Raw genomic sequence first — 18,894 nt, forward strand, 5'->3', positions numbered from 1 at the left:
ATCGCTATATAGGCGCTTATACCATTCTGTGGTTTTGAAAAAACATTTTTAAGTATTTTTAAACTATTATATTCTGAACATTATTTTCAACTTTTGCAAATAAAAGAAAAACTAAAAACAAGGCGTAGATTCTAGGCAAACGACAAACTCTTGGAAATATGTATATCTACTAGTTTATTTCCTAGACTAGAGTTCTGCATACTTGTACGTGACATACAAGTAAATCTCTAAAATTTGACTCCTAAAATTATGGTCAACAAAATTGCATGTTTACAATATAAAGAATTCTGTGAAAAGTAAGTTGCTGTAAAAGTTCTCGTAGTTGCCGAGCAACACTTCCTAACATTTGTACTTAATTCTCGATTTTTTTTGCTTTTAAGAAACAACTTTTCTAACTTATGTTAATGTACATACATATGTATGTCGTAAGTTAATTAGTCTAAACTATAATAAACTCTCTCTAAAAATTTCATCAAACTTGCACTTAAACACACAGAGTAATATTTCTCCTAGGATCACGTTTAATGCTCGACATATACAGTATAGAAAAATTTATGTTTTTGAAATAATCTTCATTTCCTTGCGAATTCAGTAATCGTCAAATCTCCTGACTGCATGTTCAAAGTATGTTATAAGCAATAGCCAAGGTTTATGTAAGGGAAGTTCCACCACTCTGCTGTCAAAAATTTCTTGAAATTATTGTATAGTTATATCCTAGTTTTAAAGTGGGGTCAGTTTGTTCCATTCTGGAGACCAAAAACGTCATACAAATTTTGATTATGAGTTTTGAGTAACGTTAACTCACACAAATTAACCGAAACATTATCCGTTTTGAATACCGTGAAAGCACATAAAGTAACCGAAATATTCTTATATAGTTTATGCAGAAAATAGTGATTGAAATTCTCTTTTTAAAAGCCTGTAAAAAAGACTTAATATTCAAAAAACGAAATTTACCAAAACAATTAAGGATGAAACAAATGCAACAAAAATTAAAAACCGAAAAAAAAGCAACTAATTTAATTATACATACATAGTTATCTAGTATATAAAAGGTAATACATTCTGAGATTCACTACTTTTTTAAATAATAGCACAAAAACTTCGAATTTAATGGGGAATACTTATTATCATTCGAAATAACATTCTTTGGCATTTATTTTTTGAAGATTATCTCTTTCAAATATTGGCCGCAGCTACATTTTAGATGGTTCATCCTTTGAGTCCAATTTTTGCTGTCTCGTTCGAGCATTTCAACTAGAAACTGGCGAATGACAAGTGTAATGTTTTGCTCCTGGCCTGAATCTAAAAGGAATTGTGCACATAGACTTTAGATTCTACATATCCCCACAGGAAATAGCCTAACGGTGTGATATCACATGATCTTGGTGGCCTATTGACCGGCACAAAACGTGAAATTATCTGCTTACCGAAGTGTTTAAACAATAAATCCATTGATTAATGCGACATGTGAGAAGTGGCATCTTCTTTTTGAAATCAAATGTCACCGAGATTACGAGCTTCAATTTCAGACAACAAATGGTCGATTATGATGCCTGTTGGCAATGTGACGGTGACATTCTCACCGGCATTATTTTTGAAGAAACATGGGCTGATGATTCCACCGGCCCACAAATCACACCAACCGTTGGTTTTTCTAGATAAAATGGCAACTCCTGAATCTCTTCGGGTTGGTCTTCGTGGTCTGTGGTTTATTCTGTCGTATATTATCCAATAATACGGTGTTGCGAATAGTACGCTCGGTAGGCTGATTATGTCGACCATAAGTAGCGTGAAGCGCGCGAAACACTTTCCAGACAGAACGTGAATTTTCGAACTAAAGTTGAACGATTTGTCAAATTGTTCTTAGTTTGTTCAATCGTAAGTCTTTCATGATGAAATACCAAACAATGCTGAACAAAAATAACAATGAAAGTTTGACACGACTCATACGTGATCTGTCAAAAACAGGCTATTGAAAAAAGTACCTCACTTGGATCACTAGTTTTGAGTAACAACACAGCAGCAGTAAAAAATGTTTCAACTTTACTTGACAGAAACTTGAAAGTAAAAAATATTGATTTTAAATGTAATGACTGTTTATGTTGATCAAGTTTCAGCCGCAGCTTTCTGATTTCTCTAAATTACTCGGAAAATTAACAAAATGGCAGTTTCATGAAATGTTTTCCAAATTTTCGGGAAAAAATTGTTTATAACAAAACTTTGGATCAGACTCTAGTTTTTTTTTTTTTTTTTTTTTTTTTTTTTTTTTTTTTTTTTTTTTTTTTTTTTTTTTTTTTTTTTTTTTTTTTTTTTTTTTTTTKTTATCAAAATACTGTGGAAATTTTATTGAAGTATACCAAGTGGTTTTCGAAATGCAGTGGTTCAAAATATATAGTTTTGGAAAAAACGCATTTTAAGTTTTACACTTAATATGCCAAACGTTCTAGAGCGTCCGAGAACTTTTTGCTAATTATTGAATAACCGAAAAGCTTTTGTCGGATATACTTCAATGCGTGTTCAGAGAATATTTCAAAGATTTCAAACTCTGAGAAAATGCAAGAAAAATTAAAATCTGACCAACGCTAACCCCTCAAATAAGTACAATGGTAATATGTACTTGCTTCCCAAAGTAGTCTCATTAAATCAGTTGTTTGTTGCTTAATTTACTAAGCTAAATATCTACCGAACGCTGAAAACGTTTAAAGTATTTAACTTAACAGATATAAATTTCTAAACTCTTCAAGTTATGCTATATAAATATGGAACCTTATATATTAATTTGAACAAAATTCATCCCAAACGCTTTTTATTTTATCAAGTTCAATTATTTTACAGTTTCTGAAACACTTACACTGTATGTACATCTGAATATATGAGAGAAAGTAAATTTTAGTACAAAATTTTACCATGGGTGCTGCCACGGACCCTTACTTTGTCTACAACCCTTACAGAACTGCAATTCGATACACTTTGTGGAACTAGTATGAAGTAGAAACAAGCGATAAAATTTAATGGAAATACTACGATGCAAGTAAAAACAAAGAAATATTGCTCTTATGTGTAAATTGAATAATTATTCACCGTGTACCATGACAATTAACATATATGTATGTATGTTTTTAATACAAACACGCAATACTACGTAGTTCCATAACCAGCTTTAATATCAATGTTCTCTGTTACAGAGAAAGAAAGAGAGCTAAACTCAGTGAGAGTATTGATTAATGTTACAGTGAGAAAACAAAAATAACAATTTTTTGTTAGTGGTACTATATAGAGTTCATATATATGTACATATACATAAATGGTAATCGAAATGTTATCGCATAAAAATCACAGAAACTTTTTAGGCTATCAAATAATTTATAAAAATATATTCTATATATTATACATGGTACGTGGATGCAAAGCTGTACTTATAACTGAAGTTGTTGAATGATTTTCATTTTGAAGCTTGTGACATAAATATTTATAGAAACATTTGCATTTATTTTCGATTAATTTCGATTATTCGCTTATTTTGAATAAATTTCGTATTTGAAAATAATAAAAATTTATATTTCATAATATAATATATGTTATATAATAATGACTAAAAAATTTGTTGTTGTCCGCTGTAAGTGTGAATATTAAAAAAAAAAAATTAAATACTAATTATGTTTCGAAAGTCGATAATAACAAATTTATGGTAGTTAAACTAATGAGCACAAACTGGAAAACAAATTGAAGGCAATCTAGATAGGGAATGTATGTATGTATGTTATGCAATTAACTAAATGTAAATACTTGTAATTGAATTTAATGTAAATTTTCTCCATGTGTAATTACTATTAATACTACAAGCTTTGTTGAAGAAAAAATAAATTACGCAAGAATAATGAAACAAATAATAAAATATTAGTGTAAAAACCACCAAAAAAAAATAATATTTAGGAAAATAATTCAAAAATGTAACAAAAATTAATAAAAATTGAGAAAATAATTCAAAAATGTAATAAAAATTAATAAAAGTCATGAAATTAATTGAAAAAGTTAAATATAAAATATTAAAAGTTAAGAAAATAATTTCAAGCTTACAAAATATTAAAAAGTAGCAGATGAAAAATTAATAAAAAACAAATAAAAGAATTAACAAACTTATAAAATGCATAAAAACAAAAACTCATAAAAATATTAAGTTTAAAGGTCACAACAAATACATATATTATTGAACAAACGTAAAGCTTTGCAAAGGAATTGTCAGGGACAGCCAGCTAATTGAAACATTGAGAATTGAGTATAAAAAGAAACAAATCGAAAGCTTTGGCAACGCCTATATTGTGTAAACAAATGTACGCCATTTATAATTAACTAAGTTTACACTACGCGTCATAAGTGTAGCACTCAATTGACTAAATAAAATTAAAATTGATTACTGTATATCACTACCAAACAAAGTGCACCGCAAAAATGTATAGCATTACTGTTTTTTTTTTATATGTATGTATGTATGTTAAAAGCCAAACTTGTTTCATTGTTAACTGTATTTAATAAAAAACAATAGTTCAAAGTTTAAATTAGCAGAAAATTAGTAAAAACAATGGAGTTGAAATATCAACATATAACATTATTGAATGTATTTTTTAAAGAAATAAAAACACGCTGAAATTCCGTCAGCTGGAAGATCATATAATTACTAAAGTATACAATACACATCTCAAATGTAACAATAAATATTAGTTAAATAAAACAAAAATTAATTAAAAACGATTGTTTGTTGTTAATAAAGAGTATATTAAAACCAATTATCCGAATAATCAGCTGTGCATTATCTGATATATTGTAGTATCAGAAAATCGAGCATGATATAAGAGAAATTGCGGCTCGACAGTTGAGTCTAAGTAATTGGCACGAACACGAATTTTTATTCGACCCAGGACTGTCAAATTCGAATGGAATGGTACCCAGATTCCTCGAATTTACTTCAAAAATGTTTTCTGCCACTGCAACAGAGATTGCGGCAAGCTTTTGGAAGGAAAGGGACAACTTGTACTGGAGCTATGAGCTCTGAACAAATACCGTTCATGTTGTCATGACTTCTGAATCTTATTGTTTAACTCGTTTTTAGTAGTAAGTAAATTTTTGAATGAAAAAATATCTCCCAATTTATTTTCAGCCAGCATTCTCCCGAGATTTGTGTGCAGAAAAAATCGCTTAGGGATAGATGCGAAGAATAAGGTAGACGCAAACGTGTTTCTCTGACCCACTATGCAATTTGGATATTGCTGTGTCTATAATCCTAGTCGAAAAAGCCTTTTCATGTTTCTAATCAAACTCCAACTTATTTTTTATATTTATAATGATCTTTGATGAACATATTTACCATTATGTTCGACCACTTTTTGCAATTTTTCCGCTAAACACATTATTCCATCATTGTAAAGCTTTTCGGCTTTCTCGGCGAAAAACTGCGACAAATAATTTTCACAGGCTTCTCTTGAAGCCAACTTTACTTCATTAAGGGAGTTCTGCATTGACCGAAACAAATCGGACTACCATAGTGGATGCATCAAAATTTCCCAGCCAAACTCTCCCAGTTTTTGCATAGTCATCAAAGATTTGTGTGGTCTAGCGTTATCCTAAAGGAAGATTCTTTCTGTTGATCAGTTCTGGCCGTTATTTTTGATTGCTTGCTTTAATCTCATCAGTTGTTGGCAGTAAAATGAATCAATCGTTCGACCAGGCTGGAGCAGATTATAGTGGATGATACCTTTCCAATCCCATCAAAAACTCAGCATAATCTTTCCAGGCGTCAATTCTGGCTTTCCGACCATTTGTTGAGCTTTGCCACGCTTGAACCATGATCTTTTTCGCACATTATAGCTGATTGATTCACTTTTCGCCTTCTGTTACCAAAACGAAACGAAATGTGAATGTATGTATTAAAATTACTTATTTTAAATTAGATGTTGTGCACGGCATTAACTAATTTTATTCTTATTATTATGAGAATCGAAAAAAAAAAATTTAAATTCTCTTTTCATCAAATGTTCACTTCTACACACCACGAGCCAGACTCGTGATAATCATGTTGGGAAAAAAAATTGTACCACGTGGAAATATGTCAAGGGGCGCGCATGTACCAGTTAATCGCCTCCCGTTAACAGTAACTCTGCTCTCATAACTGCAACTCATTATATTTATACCCTGAACAGGTTATATTAAGTTTGTCACGAAGTTTGTAACACCAAGAAGGAAACATCGGAGACCCTATAAAGTGTATATATAAATGATCAGTAGATTGAGCTGAGCCGATTTAGCTATGTCCGTCCGTCTGTCTGTTTAAATGTGAACTAGTCCCTCAGTTTTAAAGATATTGTTTTGAAATTTTGAAATGTTCATTTGTCGGAACTGCCGATAACGGTCGACTATAACATATAGCTGATATACAAACTGAACGATCGGAATCAAGTTCTTATATGGAAAACTTTCACGTTTGACAATGTATCTTTACAAAAGTTGGCACAGGTTATTTGGTAAGATAATAATGTAATCTCCGAAAAAATTTTTCAGATCGGTTAACTATAACATATAGCTGCCATACAAACTCAATGATCGAAATGAAATGCTTGCATGGGAAGCTTCCCCATTTGACGATATATCTTCACGAAATTTGGTATGTGTTGTTTTTCATAGAACTAATGTAATATGGGAAGAAATTGTTCAGATCGGTTCACTATAGCATATAGCTGCCATACAAACCGAACGATCGGAATCAARKGCTTGYATGGRAAACTTTCGCATTTGACGTGGTAACTTCACGAAATTTGGCATGGATTACTCCTTAAGGTAATAATGTAATATTCGAAGAAATTGTTCAGATCGGATTACTATAGCATTAGTACCATACAAACTGAATAATTAGTTACTAAAAAAAATGCACCTGTGAAGGGTATTTTAGCTTCGATGCAGCCGAAATTAACGTTTTTTCTTGTTTTTTTTTCTATATTTATAGATTTATTATTTTAGTAAAGAGTTCAGAGGAGAGCAATAATAATAACGATAACTCAATACTAGACCCTTAATTGTCAACTAAGATTAAAGCATGTTTTGCACAGTGTTATCTTTATCATCAGTTGTTTATATTTACATTGTGTTTGTTTATCGATATAAGTAAATAACATATGTATCAATGAATCGCGTTATCGCTTTATCACCAGCGATAAAAGACGCCCAGCTAAGCTCAGTTTGCATCTAACTGCCTCCAGTGGCAGAAGTGTCGTTGCTCCTTATTCCAGTTTACAAGCAGAAAAATGCATGTATTGCTGTTTAGATCGTCTTATATTTAAAAACATAAACAAAGCATACAAATGACCGCTTTGGCGTTGATCGCTTTCGCGCTCTGGGCGCTTTTCATGCGCTACTTGTTGCACATCGTAGAATTTTTACGCATTAGGAAGTTCGCGTCTACCATACCAGGACCGAGTATTAGCGAACTGATCGAGAATGCGAAAAAAGGACGTGAGTGCAAAATTGTTATTGAATATGTGGTGATTAGTCTTTGAACAGAAGTTCAGGCATAGAGCCCATTCTACTTTCCATAAATATCTCGTGAATAACTAACCGAATTTTTGGTACCAATAATATGAGCAAAAAATAGCATTTGTTCATAATTTAAAATTTTTTATTTTTTTCTTAGAAATCTATGTCGTCCCCCTAAAAGTAATCCTCTTGGCCCCAATACTTGTGTCAACGTTTTTTCCAGTCCTCGCAACAGTTGTTAACTTCAATTTCCTTAATAGCCTTCAATTTAGTGTAGTGATTTACGTTTAATGTCCTCAATTGTCTCAAAACGGTTTCACCGACGGGTCTTTTGAGTTTGCTGAATAGTCAGAAGTCACACGGAGCTTAGTCAGGCGAATACTGTGTTTGCGGCACGATATTGGTTGAAAATTTGGTGAAAAGTCCAAAATCCAAAAATTGTCGATATTCAGCCGACTGATCTCTGTTTCCGGGGCCGGAGGCATAGTTCCAAGAATCATCGACAGTAATAATACATTGGAATCCATTCTTTCACAAACCTTAGCACGACGCTGTTTTTCAAAATGGTTTTCATTGAACATTCTAAGATCTCTGACTTCTAATAGTCAGTTCACAAGCACTAATTCCTTTATTTTATTGACGTGTTGATCATCAATTGTTTGTTGGCCGTCCTGAACAGAGTTCGCCGTCAACACGTTCTCAACCTTCGTTGAATAATTTGTACCAATCAAAAACAATTGCTCGCGTCAAGCAATTATCACCGACATTTGGCATAGATGTCACTTACAGTCATACCAACCGCGAAGAAAAAATATTTCGACTTAAGGGTTGTAAATTAAAAAGTCTTAATATGTTTTGCCCAAGGTAAGCAGAAAAAAAAAAAAAAAAATGAAGCACTGAATGATCCAAGTGATTAACTGATAATTAGTATAATTTCATTGTAAATTTGTTCACCAAATGTTCATCTCAATCAAAAGGTGGCATATACATATAGTAATCTTGTATCATCCTTCGTCAGCCAGATGATTAAAATTGGCGAAAGGATCCAAAATGGCGTATAATTTGACTTTAACGCTCAGCACTGATAGTAACATTGGCTCTATATTTAGTCATACAAAAGTGTGAATCAATAATGACTTCAGTATGCAAACCACTAAATTTTCTTGATGCACTTGGGAACCAGCATCGTATCTTCAATATTTTTCTCACTCTAAATACAATAAATGTTTTTTCTGTATTGATATACCTGCCGTGTCGAGGGATTAGCCATCTAATATAAACTAACCCGTTGAGCCAGATATGAGCTTTATTGCTAAAATTTAATTGATCGGCCTGTAACTTTTTCGAATTGTGTTATGCTAAAAGAAAGTCATACATACATACATACATACAAATCTTTTATATTTCGGCATTAGAGAACTAAAACAAATTTTTATAAGAGAAAATAGCTTTACTGCTTTACATAGTATTCTCCATTTAGACCTATCTACTTTTGCATGCGCGTGCACCAATTTTCGAAACAACTTTGCCTATCTGTGTAAGGTATCTATAAAACATTCGTTTTGAACGGCCTCTTCAACATAGGCCTATTAGTTTATCTTTTACATGCCGGAATAAAAAGAAGTCGTACGGCCCTAAGTCAGGACTTTGCGGAGGATGACTTATCAAATCGATGTTGTAAGTGATCAAAATTACAGTTGTTTCCGTCGATATGTGAAAGCGAGCTCTGTCACGGTGAAGAGTGATGTGTTGAATACAATGCTCGCGACGGACTGCAAACGACATCTGTCAAATATTAAAATACACACGTTCTTATCGACGGACCTATTTTGACAGCTGCACGACTACACAACTGCAGGCCGACAGTTGTCGTTCTCGCTAACTTCAATTTTATCCTATATTTGCCAACGGCAGTAGGACGACAGTAGAGTTGACAGTAGAATGGAAGATAGAGATATGAGGTAGAGTGGTGATGCCACTAATATGTAAAATGTAAAATTACTCAAAGCTCAAACAAACCTGACGTTATTTTAAAAATAAAAGCATAAAATGGCTCTGTTACATCATTTATAATAACAATTGATAATTTAAAACAAATAAATTTACCTATTTACTTATTTTTTGCTTAAAAATTTCACTTTGAACCAAATATATTTTATTGAAGTGCAAGGTATTAGTATGGCCACAACGAAATTGTGTACATGCAAAATGGACAACTGAGTTGTTTTGTGTACATGCCGGCCATTGTTATGTTGCTGCCCTCTCACAAACGTTCTTGTAGTAGGATTCACAACGCCGTTTTCAGTTCACTGTCGTGCTGCTGCAGTCTGTCGCTAGCATTGTGTTCCACACATGATCCGTCTTCGTCGATTTTCCTTTCAGCGTTGTTTCATCGGTATGGCTAACGATTTGCTTGGAAGTGCTTCGTGTTACTTAGTTTACTTTCGAGCTTATAAGCGTAAATGCACGATTCATCACCTGTCCTATTGTCACAGACGTATTTCGAAGCACCGCTATCGTATTTGGTTAACATTTCGCTCGACCAATCGACATGAGCCGTTTTCACGACAGTCGGGTCTTCGTAACTGAAATGGACTCGGATTTTTTATCCGGTCAAGGACTGTCAACTCGGCAGAATTCTATTACAATAACAAACAGGCATTTTTTGAGCGATTGCCAAATTTTTTGGGATCTAACGTGCATTTTTTTTACAGTAAAATGCTCATGCAATATTTATTATATACTAGTTACACTAATGCCCATAGTTGTCTCAATCCCACGATAGGCCAAATGACACTCTTGCAATATCAGTTTGCGCTTAGCATGAATAGTTTCCGGAACAAAAACTGATTTTGGAGAACTTTCACGAAATTCGTGTTGGAGTGATCTACGACCTCCATTGTATTCACAATAGCATCGATGAACATTGGCTTTTAATAGAGCTTCATCTTCAAAAATTGAATTAAGTTCATCGAAGCACTGTAACTGAGATAAGCTACGTTGAAGATTGTTAAAAATAATCGCGCTATAACTGTAAGCAACATAAAAAGCAGTCGTATAGCGGTCGTACTGACGTAGTTACTTCGAAAATCTACATACATATGATTGTAGAGTATAATAATAATTATTAAGATGATTAGAGCTTTTTTAGCACGTGCATTGAATCAATCACATCTTTTCAATAAGTTTTGTCGTTTGATAAGAAAAAACATAATTTTATAATTCAAAATACAATTTATTATTCAGTATAATCTCCCTGAACTTTAATACACTTGCTCCAACGATCGTCCAATGTGTGGATCCCATTCCTGAAGTGAGAGTACGGAAGATCTGCAAAAATACGCTGCAATAGCCGCTGAGTTCTGGAAATAAATGGAAGTCGCTGGGGCCAGATCTGGCCAATATGGTCGATGTTTCAATATTTCGAACTTTAATTAATGGATTTTAGTCACTGTTAAAATACTCTTGTGACAAGGTTCATTGTCCTGGTGAAAAAGGATTTTTTTCTTCTGCAAACCGGATCTTTTTTCACGAATGTTTTCCTTCAATTAGTCCAAAAGATTGCAATAATATTCAGAATTAATTGTTTTACAAGTTTGCAAGCAATCCACAAGCAAAATTGAACCTTCGATTGATTGATCTTTGAGGACTTCCAGGCAAAACTTGGCATTGACAGTTTGTCCAGGAGGAACAAATTCATGATAGACGATTCCTTTGATGTCAAAAAAGACAATGACGGTCGTTTTATCTTTGGATTTACTCTTTCTTCCGCTCTTCATCAGCGACCTCTTCTCGGCCCTCCAAAAAGCCCTGGTGTCACCGAAACATACCACTTCTTGCTAAAGCAACATCTGGGTGAGTATGATTGCTCAGATCAAACGTCTCTGTCGCAGATTTACCAAGTTTCACACAGAATTTAATCGCGTATCTCTGCTCTAACGAACGCTGCATTTTCGGCTTGCACCACTCACAAAAACACTTCGAAAACGTTTGCCCAGACTCTACAGGTGCTCGGAAACAACTGATCAGCCGCTCGTTCGTTAGCAAGGACCGCTCTCTACCGAATCCAGTCGATGCGCGCACGCTCCGAAGTATATTCGCGGCGAAAAAAAATCAGTTCGATTACTTTCCGCACAAATCCTGTACTTTTGTATATATGTATATTGTTCTAACTGAGTAATATTATATATCTATGTATAAGTATACTCGTACATACATATGTAATCACAAAAATATTAAAATTAGTTACCGTAAACCCAAGCGATAAACACGATGACTGTTCTCCAAATTTGGTTATTAAATGTAGCGTATAATTAAAACTTAGATAAAGCTTCATGGTATTTAGCAAGTACAAAGGTCAGTTACTGGCAGCCAGTTTGTTAACAAATTAAATCAGTTCCTCTATAAAATATTGCAATGTTATAATTACTACTTCCGCTTTGTTGTTATAGTTATGTTAAAGCACATTGGTGCGGATCTTTGATAAATGCCTGTCAACTTAAGGTTCTGGACTTAGAAACTATTGTTCTTTTTAGACGTATAAAGTTGGCACATGTAACTTTTTGCTGATTGATAATGATTTACATTTATGCATATTTTCTTTAGAAGAAAGTAATTTTTTTGAAATTCAAAGCATAAATTAATAAAACCAGAAATATGGCATGTAATTTGTATGCATTTATGCATCATTTTTCATGATTGGAGAGCATTAAGGCAAGACGCACTTTGGCCAGAGCTCAAACTTATTTATGGAAATTAAAACAATTTAGTTTTTTGCTTTGAGGAATCGATATAACCAGATATTGTAAAGTCTAATATAATAATATATTATATAGTCTAATATAATAAAAAAAAAACCCGGTTTTATGTTATAATTGATTAAAGATTGAAAATTCTTCGAAATCAATAATTAAAGGTTGCCATATATTTGTCACATTTATATAAAAATGTTTGAATAGATCATAAACTCTGCAAGCTGCTGCAAGAGGTATTGAAACTACAAATTTCTAGTTAGTAGAATTAATTAAGATGTTCTTTCATATCATATTAACCGAGCGATTCGGTATTGTGATACCGTCACAAGTTTCTAAAATTGAGATTTTAAATGAGAGACAATTTTGGTAACTTGAAGACAGTCACAAAAATCTATTACATTTCAATAGTAACTAGTCCCGGGGAGAGGGGTTTGTGTTGGGGTGGTGTTAACTACGGAGAGCTTTCCCCAAATTTCGACTCTAGATCCGCCCCTGAACTAATCACAAATTGAGACTTTACCTCAAAATTTCTCAAATAGTGACCAGAGGCTGCTTAAATAATTACACTATAAACATGTTACAGCTGCAAATATTTTAGAGGAGAGTTGCCACCAGATAATAATTTTCGTAAATATCGCAACAAAAATTATGCTGATTAAAGAATTACTATAATCAAATATATAGTATCGGAATTATTACAATAATAAACAAAAATGCATCTTATATAACAGGTGATCTAAGTAAATAGCGACAGACTACGCGTAAGTCGTGCCAAGCCGTCATGTTATTTTTGTTTCGGTTTGGAAAGTTTCCTTTTGAACAACGTTTACTAATAGTATCTTGAGACCTAGCATTCATTATTGGATAATATTCGACCGAATAGATCATGTCCACCAGATAGTGAAGAAAATATAGCAATCGAGCTGAAAGTGTACACGAAAACGATGCATGGACGATGGAGTGACTTGACGCATTTTAAGTCGAGTTCTTAAATTGAAAGATTTTCTGAAATTTTTGAAAAAAAAAAATTTTAAATTCGGCCTCGAGAAAAAAGATGTACCCGCGTTGGTAGGATAATTCCAAACAGGATCATCTAAACTGAAAAAATACGTTAAAATTTTAATTTACAACTTGGACGAAGGAGAAAAACTGAAAATTGTATTTTTGGCAGACATTTTTACAAAAATTTCATGAAGATCGTTTGACTACTTCTCGAGATATTTTGCTAAACCCGTTTAAAGACGGTGCACTTAGCCTAGCTACCCTCGAGCGAGCAAGCTCTCAAGGCTGTATCTCCGAAACTATCAGTGGATCAACTAGAAAACTTGGGATACCATATTTAAATTTCAGAAAATGATTTGATATTTTCTTATTATGCCTTTGCGCAATCCGCAATGAAATCAAGATTTTGGAAAATCAAGATCTACTAAACAGTTCCATAAAAGCTATGTACAGAAGCAGAAAACCTTCCTTCTTGTTGAAAATCGTGTTAAAGCCGGTTTGGATTTTAAATTTAGTAAAATATTACTCCTGCTAAAACCGAATTAAACGTCAGAGTTTGTGTATTAACGTAAAAATTATATATATATCTTGATTCCATAGAAGATCTATTGTTTGCACAGGAAATTTTAAACAGATAAACTTCAATGTTTATATAGTTTGGATGGAATAATTTATGTGGACACTGAAGTTGATAAATAGTATCTGCAGACGGCTTTATTTAATTTCACCCAGAAAGAGATATATATAGTATTCCAATCCAGAATTCAATATTATTATGTGTAACACAATAGTTTTTCTTGTACTGTAGGAACTTAGTGACTCATATTATGTAACGACGTTAATAAAAAAAAAACAAATACTTAAATATATTTGTTTAAATTAGTTGATAACATATCCTAAGAGAATATTGTTTTCTGCTTTCAGAAATTCTGGCGTGGTTGAATTCGCTTTACAAGAAACATGGTACTGTTTTTCGCATATGGTTCGGTAGGGATCTCGTGGTCTTCTTTTCCGATCCAGAGGACGTCAAGCAAATACTTAGTAATAACAAATTGTTGAAAAAGTCCAAAAGTTACGAACTCATCGAGGTATGGCTTGGCAAGGGACTCCTAACCAGTGCTAACGAAGCCTGGCAACGTCGCCGAAAATTACTCACACCCGCCTTTCACTTTCGCATACTGGGCGAATTCAAGGAACCCATGGAGGATAACTGTCAAATTCTCATCAGCAAACTGCGCGAGAAAGCAAACGGCGAGCAGTTCGATATATATCCATATATAACGTTATTCGCTTTAGATGCTATTTCAGAGACGGCGATGGGCTTAAAGAAGAATGCGCAGATGCAGAGCGAGTCGGAATACGTGAAGGCTGTGCAGACGTATGTGAAGAATTTAAAAAACAATCCCTTGAAATGGCTTATTTTCCCTTCATTCCCATTCCAGCATTTGTCGCGTCTTGCACAAGCGATCCTTCTCATTTTGGCATCGCTTTGAGTTGATTTATCGCTTCACCGATGCGTACAAAGAGAGCATCGAAGCGCTGAAGGTACTGCATGGCGAAACCAATCGTATGATCAAGTTGCGTCGTCAAATGCTGCAGGACACCAACATACATAACATGGCAGACGCTGAGAAATCCGATGACGTCGGTGCTAAACGGCGTCTTGCCTTCCTCGATATGCTGCTGATATCGCAGTTAGAAAATGGCGATCTGACGGATCTTGAAATACGTGAGGAAGTCGACACTTTCTTGTTCGAGGGTCATGACACCACGAGCTCGGCCATGGCCTTTTGCATTTATCTGCTCTCCCAGCATGAGCATATACAACACCGCGCTTACGAAGAGACCGTAGCAATGCAGGGACGTGAAAAGGAAACCATGCGTTACTTGGAGGCGGTGATAAAAGAAACGCTACGCATATATCCTTCAGTACCATCCTACTCACGCAAAACACAAGAAGACTTACAAATCGGTAATATAACAGTGCCAAAGGGTGTCGCTATCAGCATACTGGCCTATATGGTACATCGTGATGAAAATAATTATCCAGAACCCGAAAAATTCAACCCGGAACGATTTTTAGTCACCGACAAAGAGTTGCATCCATTCGCTTTCGTAGCATTTAGTGCAGGACCAAGGAATTGCATTGGTAAATGAAATTAAAATATTTTATTAAATTTTCAGTTCTGCAATCAGTCATTAAATTTAATTTCTACTCGCTTTTAGGTCAAAAGTTCGCTATGCTGGAGTTAAAGCTTGCGCTATCGTCTCTTTTACGAAGTTACGAATTGTTGCCAGTGAAGGATTTCGTACCTAATCCGTTGGCAGAGTTGGTGATGAAAAGTGGAAATGGCATACAGATACGTATGCGGCCACGAAAATAAAATACCGTTACCAATTTTTAACGCATTTATTGATTTGTACCGCCTTGTGATATTGTATATTAGTTGTTAAAAACTATGTTCTAAATAAATATTTTTCTTTTAATCGTATGACCTGACAACTAGCCTCAATACAAAATGCAAACTTCTCTTTATATCCTTCACAGAGTATATTAATTTTGCGACGATATTTGTAACACCCAGAAGGAATCAGCGGATATCCTATAAAGTATAGACTAGTATACCAATACAAATGACAAGCTTGACATGCTGAGCCGATTTAGTCATGTTTCAGTTTTTGAGATATCAACTTGAAATTTTGCAGACGTCCTTTTCTTTCCAGGAAGCTGCAAACTTTTCGGAACCCTCAATAATTAACAACCAGCATATAGTTTCCATACAAACTGAACGATCGAAGTCAAGTGTTTGTATGGAAAAATTTCTCACTTGACAAGGTATCTTCAAGAAATTTGGCATCTTAATCAAGGCATCGTTCCAATCACGTAAGATATTTTTCAGTTCGTACTACTATAGCACGTAGGAGCCACACAAACTGAACGCTCAAAATCGCAATAAAGATAACCTATGTCATAGCTTTGTAGCAGCCGAAGTTAACATTTTTTTTTGTTTGTTTAAATGTATATATGTGACCTGGTCTACGAAAAGGGGGCTAACGTGCGAAAACTAGTTTTCTGGGAAACAGCTGTTAAAAATAAACAACTCGTTTATCAACTAAAAAGTGAAAATTGATTTTTTGACACCTAAGCCCCCTTTCCGTAGACCAGGTCACATATATATATAGTCAAACTCAATAGGAAGAAGTCCACACTATATACATAGGTGCGACTCTGTTTCTACTAATATCATACTATCTAGTTTTTATTATTTTATAGCTAATGATAAAGCGTTGCAGTACAATCGACTTAAAGCTTGTAGATTTTTGAAAATCTTAAACCATATATAATATTAGTTTCTTTTCGGGTAATAGTGGTTTTTCAATTTTTTTCTGATGTGCAATTTGTTGACCAAAATCATATATACAGTACTAATAAAATAAATAAGTGGCAGTAAATTTAAATTTCCACCTTTCTATCGGGTCATGTAATAGTGAAAACAATGAAGAAATTTGCTATATTTTGAAATTTTTGTATAAAAAAGGGAAGAATGCCACGCAAGCCACCAATTAAATTTGTGAAGTTTACGGAGACGATGTTGTATCAGTTCGTGTAGCACAACAATGGTTCGCTCGCTTCCGTTCCGTTGGATTTAAACTGATGAAAGTTTTACACAGATGGCATAATGTCTCTAGCGGAAATATGGCAAAAAGTGGTTGACCAACATGGTACATATTTGTTTAATTCTTTATTAGTATAAAAATAAAAAAAAAATAAAAAAAAAACAAGAAAGGAAAGGCTAAATTCGAATTCAATCAATCGCAAGAATCAATGCCAGGAAAGTGTAAAACCAATTATATAGAGTGAAGTCAGCCAGGTGTTAGAAAAATTGATATTAGTTATATAGAGCATAGGCCAAGCTTTCGCTCAAATGTATTTATTTTAAGCACGAAGATACACTATTATGAGTAAAACACGCTTTCTTATTTTCATTGAGATAACTCACATATTGGCCGATATATGCGGTACAAAGTCACCCCGAAGTTCGAAAATCTTTATATTAACTCTATGGGGCAGAGAACTTAAAACATAGTTTAATAAAAATAATAAAATAATAATTAAAAACATTTTTTACTACCAAAATTAAAATATAAATGAATTCATTGCATACTTTTCGGTTGAACACCTACAGTTGTGTCCAGTAAGTAAGATAAGGTCAAATAATTTAGCTTTTGGGCAAATATTTTAACTCATTTCTAATCTCTACCTCACAAAAAAATTTTAATTAAATTTATTGAATTTATGATATAAAATGAAACACTGAAAAAGGCATAAACTGTTTTAATGAAAAAAAAAAAAAATGAATATTCAGGGAACTTTATAATTCATCACGCACAATTAAACGTTTTTAAAATAATTTTCCAACGCAAAATGGCGGCTGTACTGACTTTTATTTTTCAAAAAACAAAATTTTTCTTCTTTCGAAATAACTACTTGGGTGACTCCTACAGAAATTGATTAACAACGTCGAGTATGATATGATGACTGTAGTGGCGTTGAGGCTGACCAAAATGACCTAACATCATGAGTCTGCAGGCCATGAGCATTGCATCACACTTCACTTGAATATGTGTTCGCCGGATATCGAGCTTAACCTCCAGAGGCTTTGTCGATTTACATTCTATTGCATTGATGTAGTTTCTATTGCGTTTGTAGTCCGCGTTAAGCAGATCTATGCACCTGTGCCAAGGGTTTAATGCGGCATTTTTTCGATAATCCCATCTATTAAACCACCGCTCCATATATTACTATAGAACGGATGATACTTGCGTAAAGTCAATGGACCATGTGAGGTCCCAACCTATTTAGTTGCAAGGAGTTCCAGTTTTGAAATGTTCTACCCCTTCAAGATAGGAGATGAATTGCGAAAATTTTGTCAGATTTCAGATTTTTGTCGGTAACGACTTTAAATATGTTTTAATCAGTTTTACATAAAAAGTATAAGACATTGAGATTAAAAATAATAAAGGCCAAGCACTCTTTTAATTAGAAATTATCTTACTTACTTTCGAACGTTTTTTCTTCCACCTCTTCCCAAAGAATTCGGGCGATATTGCTGCAATTTCAAGTTCGATATTCGTACGAAGTTCATCGTACGTCTGTGGCGTCAAATCGCAAGGCCGAGGCAGCCAATTGACTGGGCAATTTCGGGAGATGGCTCACGTTCACCAAACTTAATTTTCAATAAATCTAGTGGGGCTTGTGCCGCCGTCCTGTTGGGACCATATATTGTCCAAGTCCATATCAGCCAACTTGGGCAAAAAATATTCGGTTAGCATTGTGCGCTAGCGATTCCCATCCACAGTAACGTGTCGGTCTTGATCATCATGCAAAAAATACGGCCCAATAATGCCGTCGTCCATAAAACGTTATTTTTTTCTGGATACAATGCTGACTCATTGCGTACGTGTGGATTACTGCCTGACCAATAAGCATATTTTGCTTACTGACGAAGCCACTCAGTCAGAAAGGAGCATAAGGCGTTGAAGATGAATTTTTGATGAAAATTCGGATTATTTTCAAGTTGTTGGTCAGCATAATTCAATACGCGATGCTGGT

The 18,894-nt window shown here is 34.0% G+C and overlaps 1 protein-coding gene across 1 annotated transcript; it reads left to right on the forward strand.

The window, feature by feature from the left end:
- Positions 1-7,257: 7,257 nt before the first annotated feature.
- Positions 7,258-15,727, forward strand: LOC108967962 (probable cytochrome P450 4s3). The gene is made up of 4 exons (XM_018931673.1): positions 7,258-7,503; positions 14,205-14,658; positions 14,723-15,429; positions 15,507-15,727. Exons 1-4 carry the CDS (start codon positions 7,353-7,355, stop codon positions 15,662-15,664), a joined length of 1,470 nt encoding a protein of 489 aa, XP_018787218.1. The 5' UTR covers positions 7,258-7,352; the 3' UTR covers positions 15,665-15,727.
- The last annotated feature ends 3,167 nt before the right edge of the window (positions 15,728-18,894 follow it).

Source organism: Bactrocera latifrons, unplaced genomic scaffold (genome assembly GCF_001853355.1).
Source record: "Bactrocera latifrons isolate USDA-ARS-PBARC rearing strain unplaced genomic scaffold, ASM185335v1 scaffold_20, whole genome shotgun sequence".
In the NCBI taxonomy this organism is placed as follows: Eukaryota; Metazoa; Arthropoda; class Insecta; order Diptera; family Tephritidae; genus Bactrocera; species Bactrocera latifrons.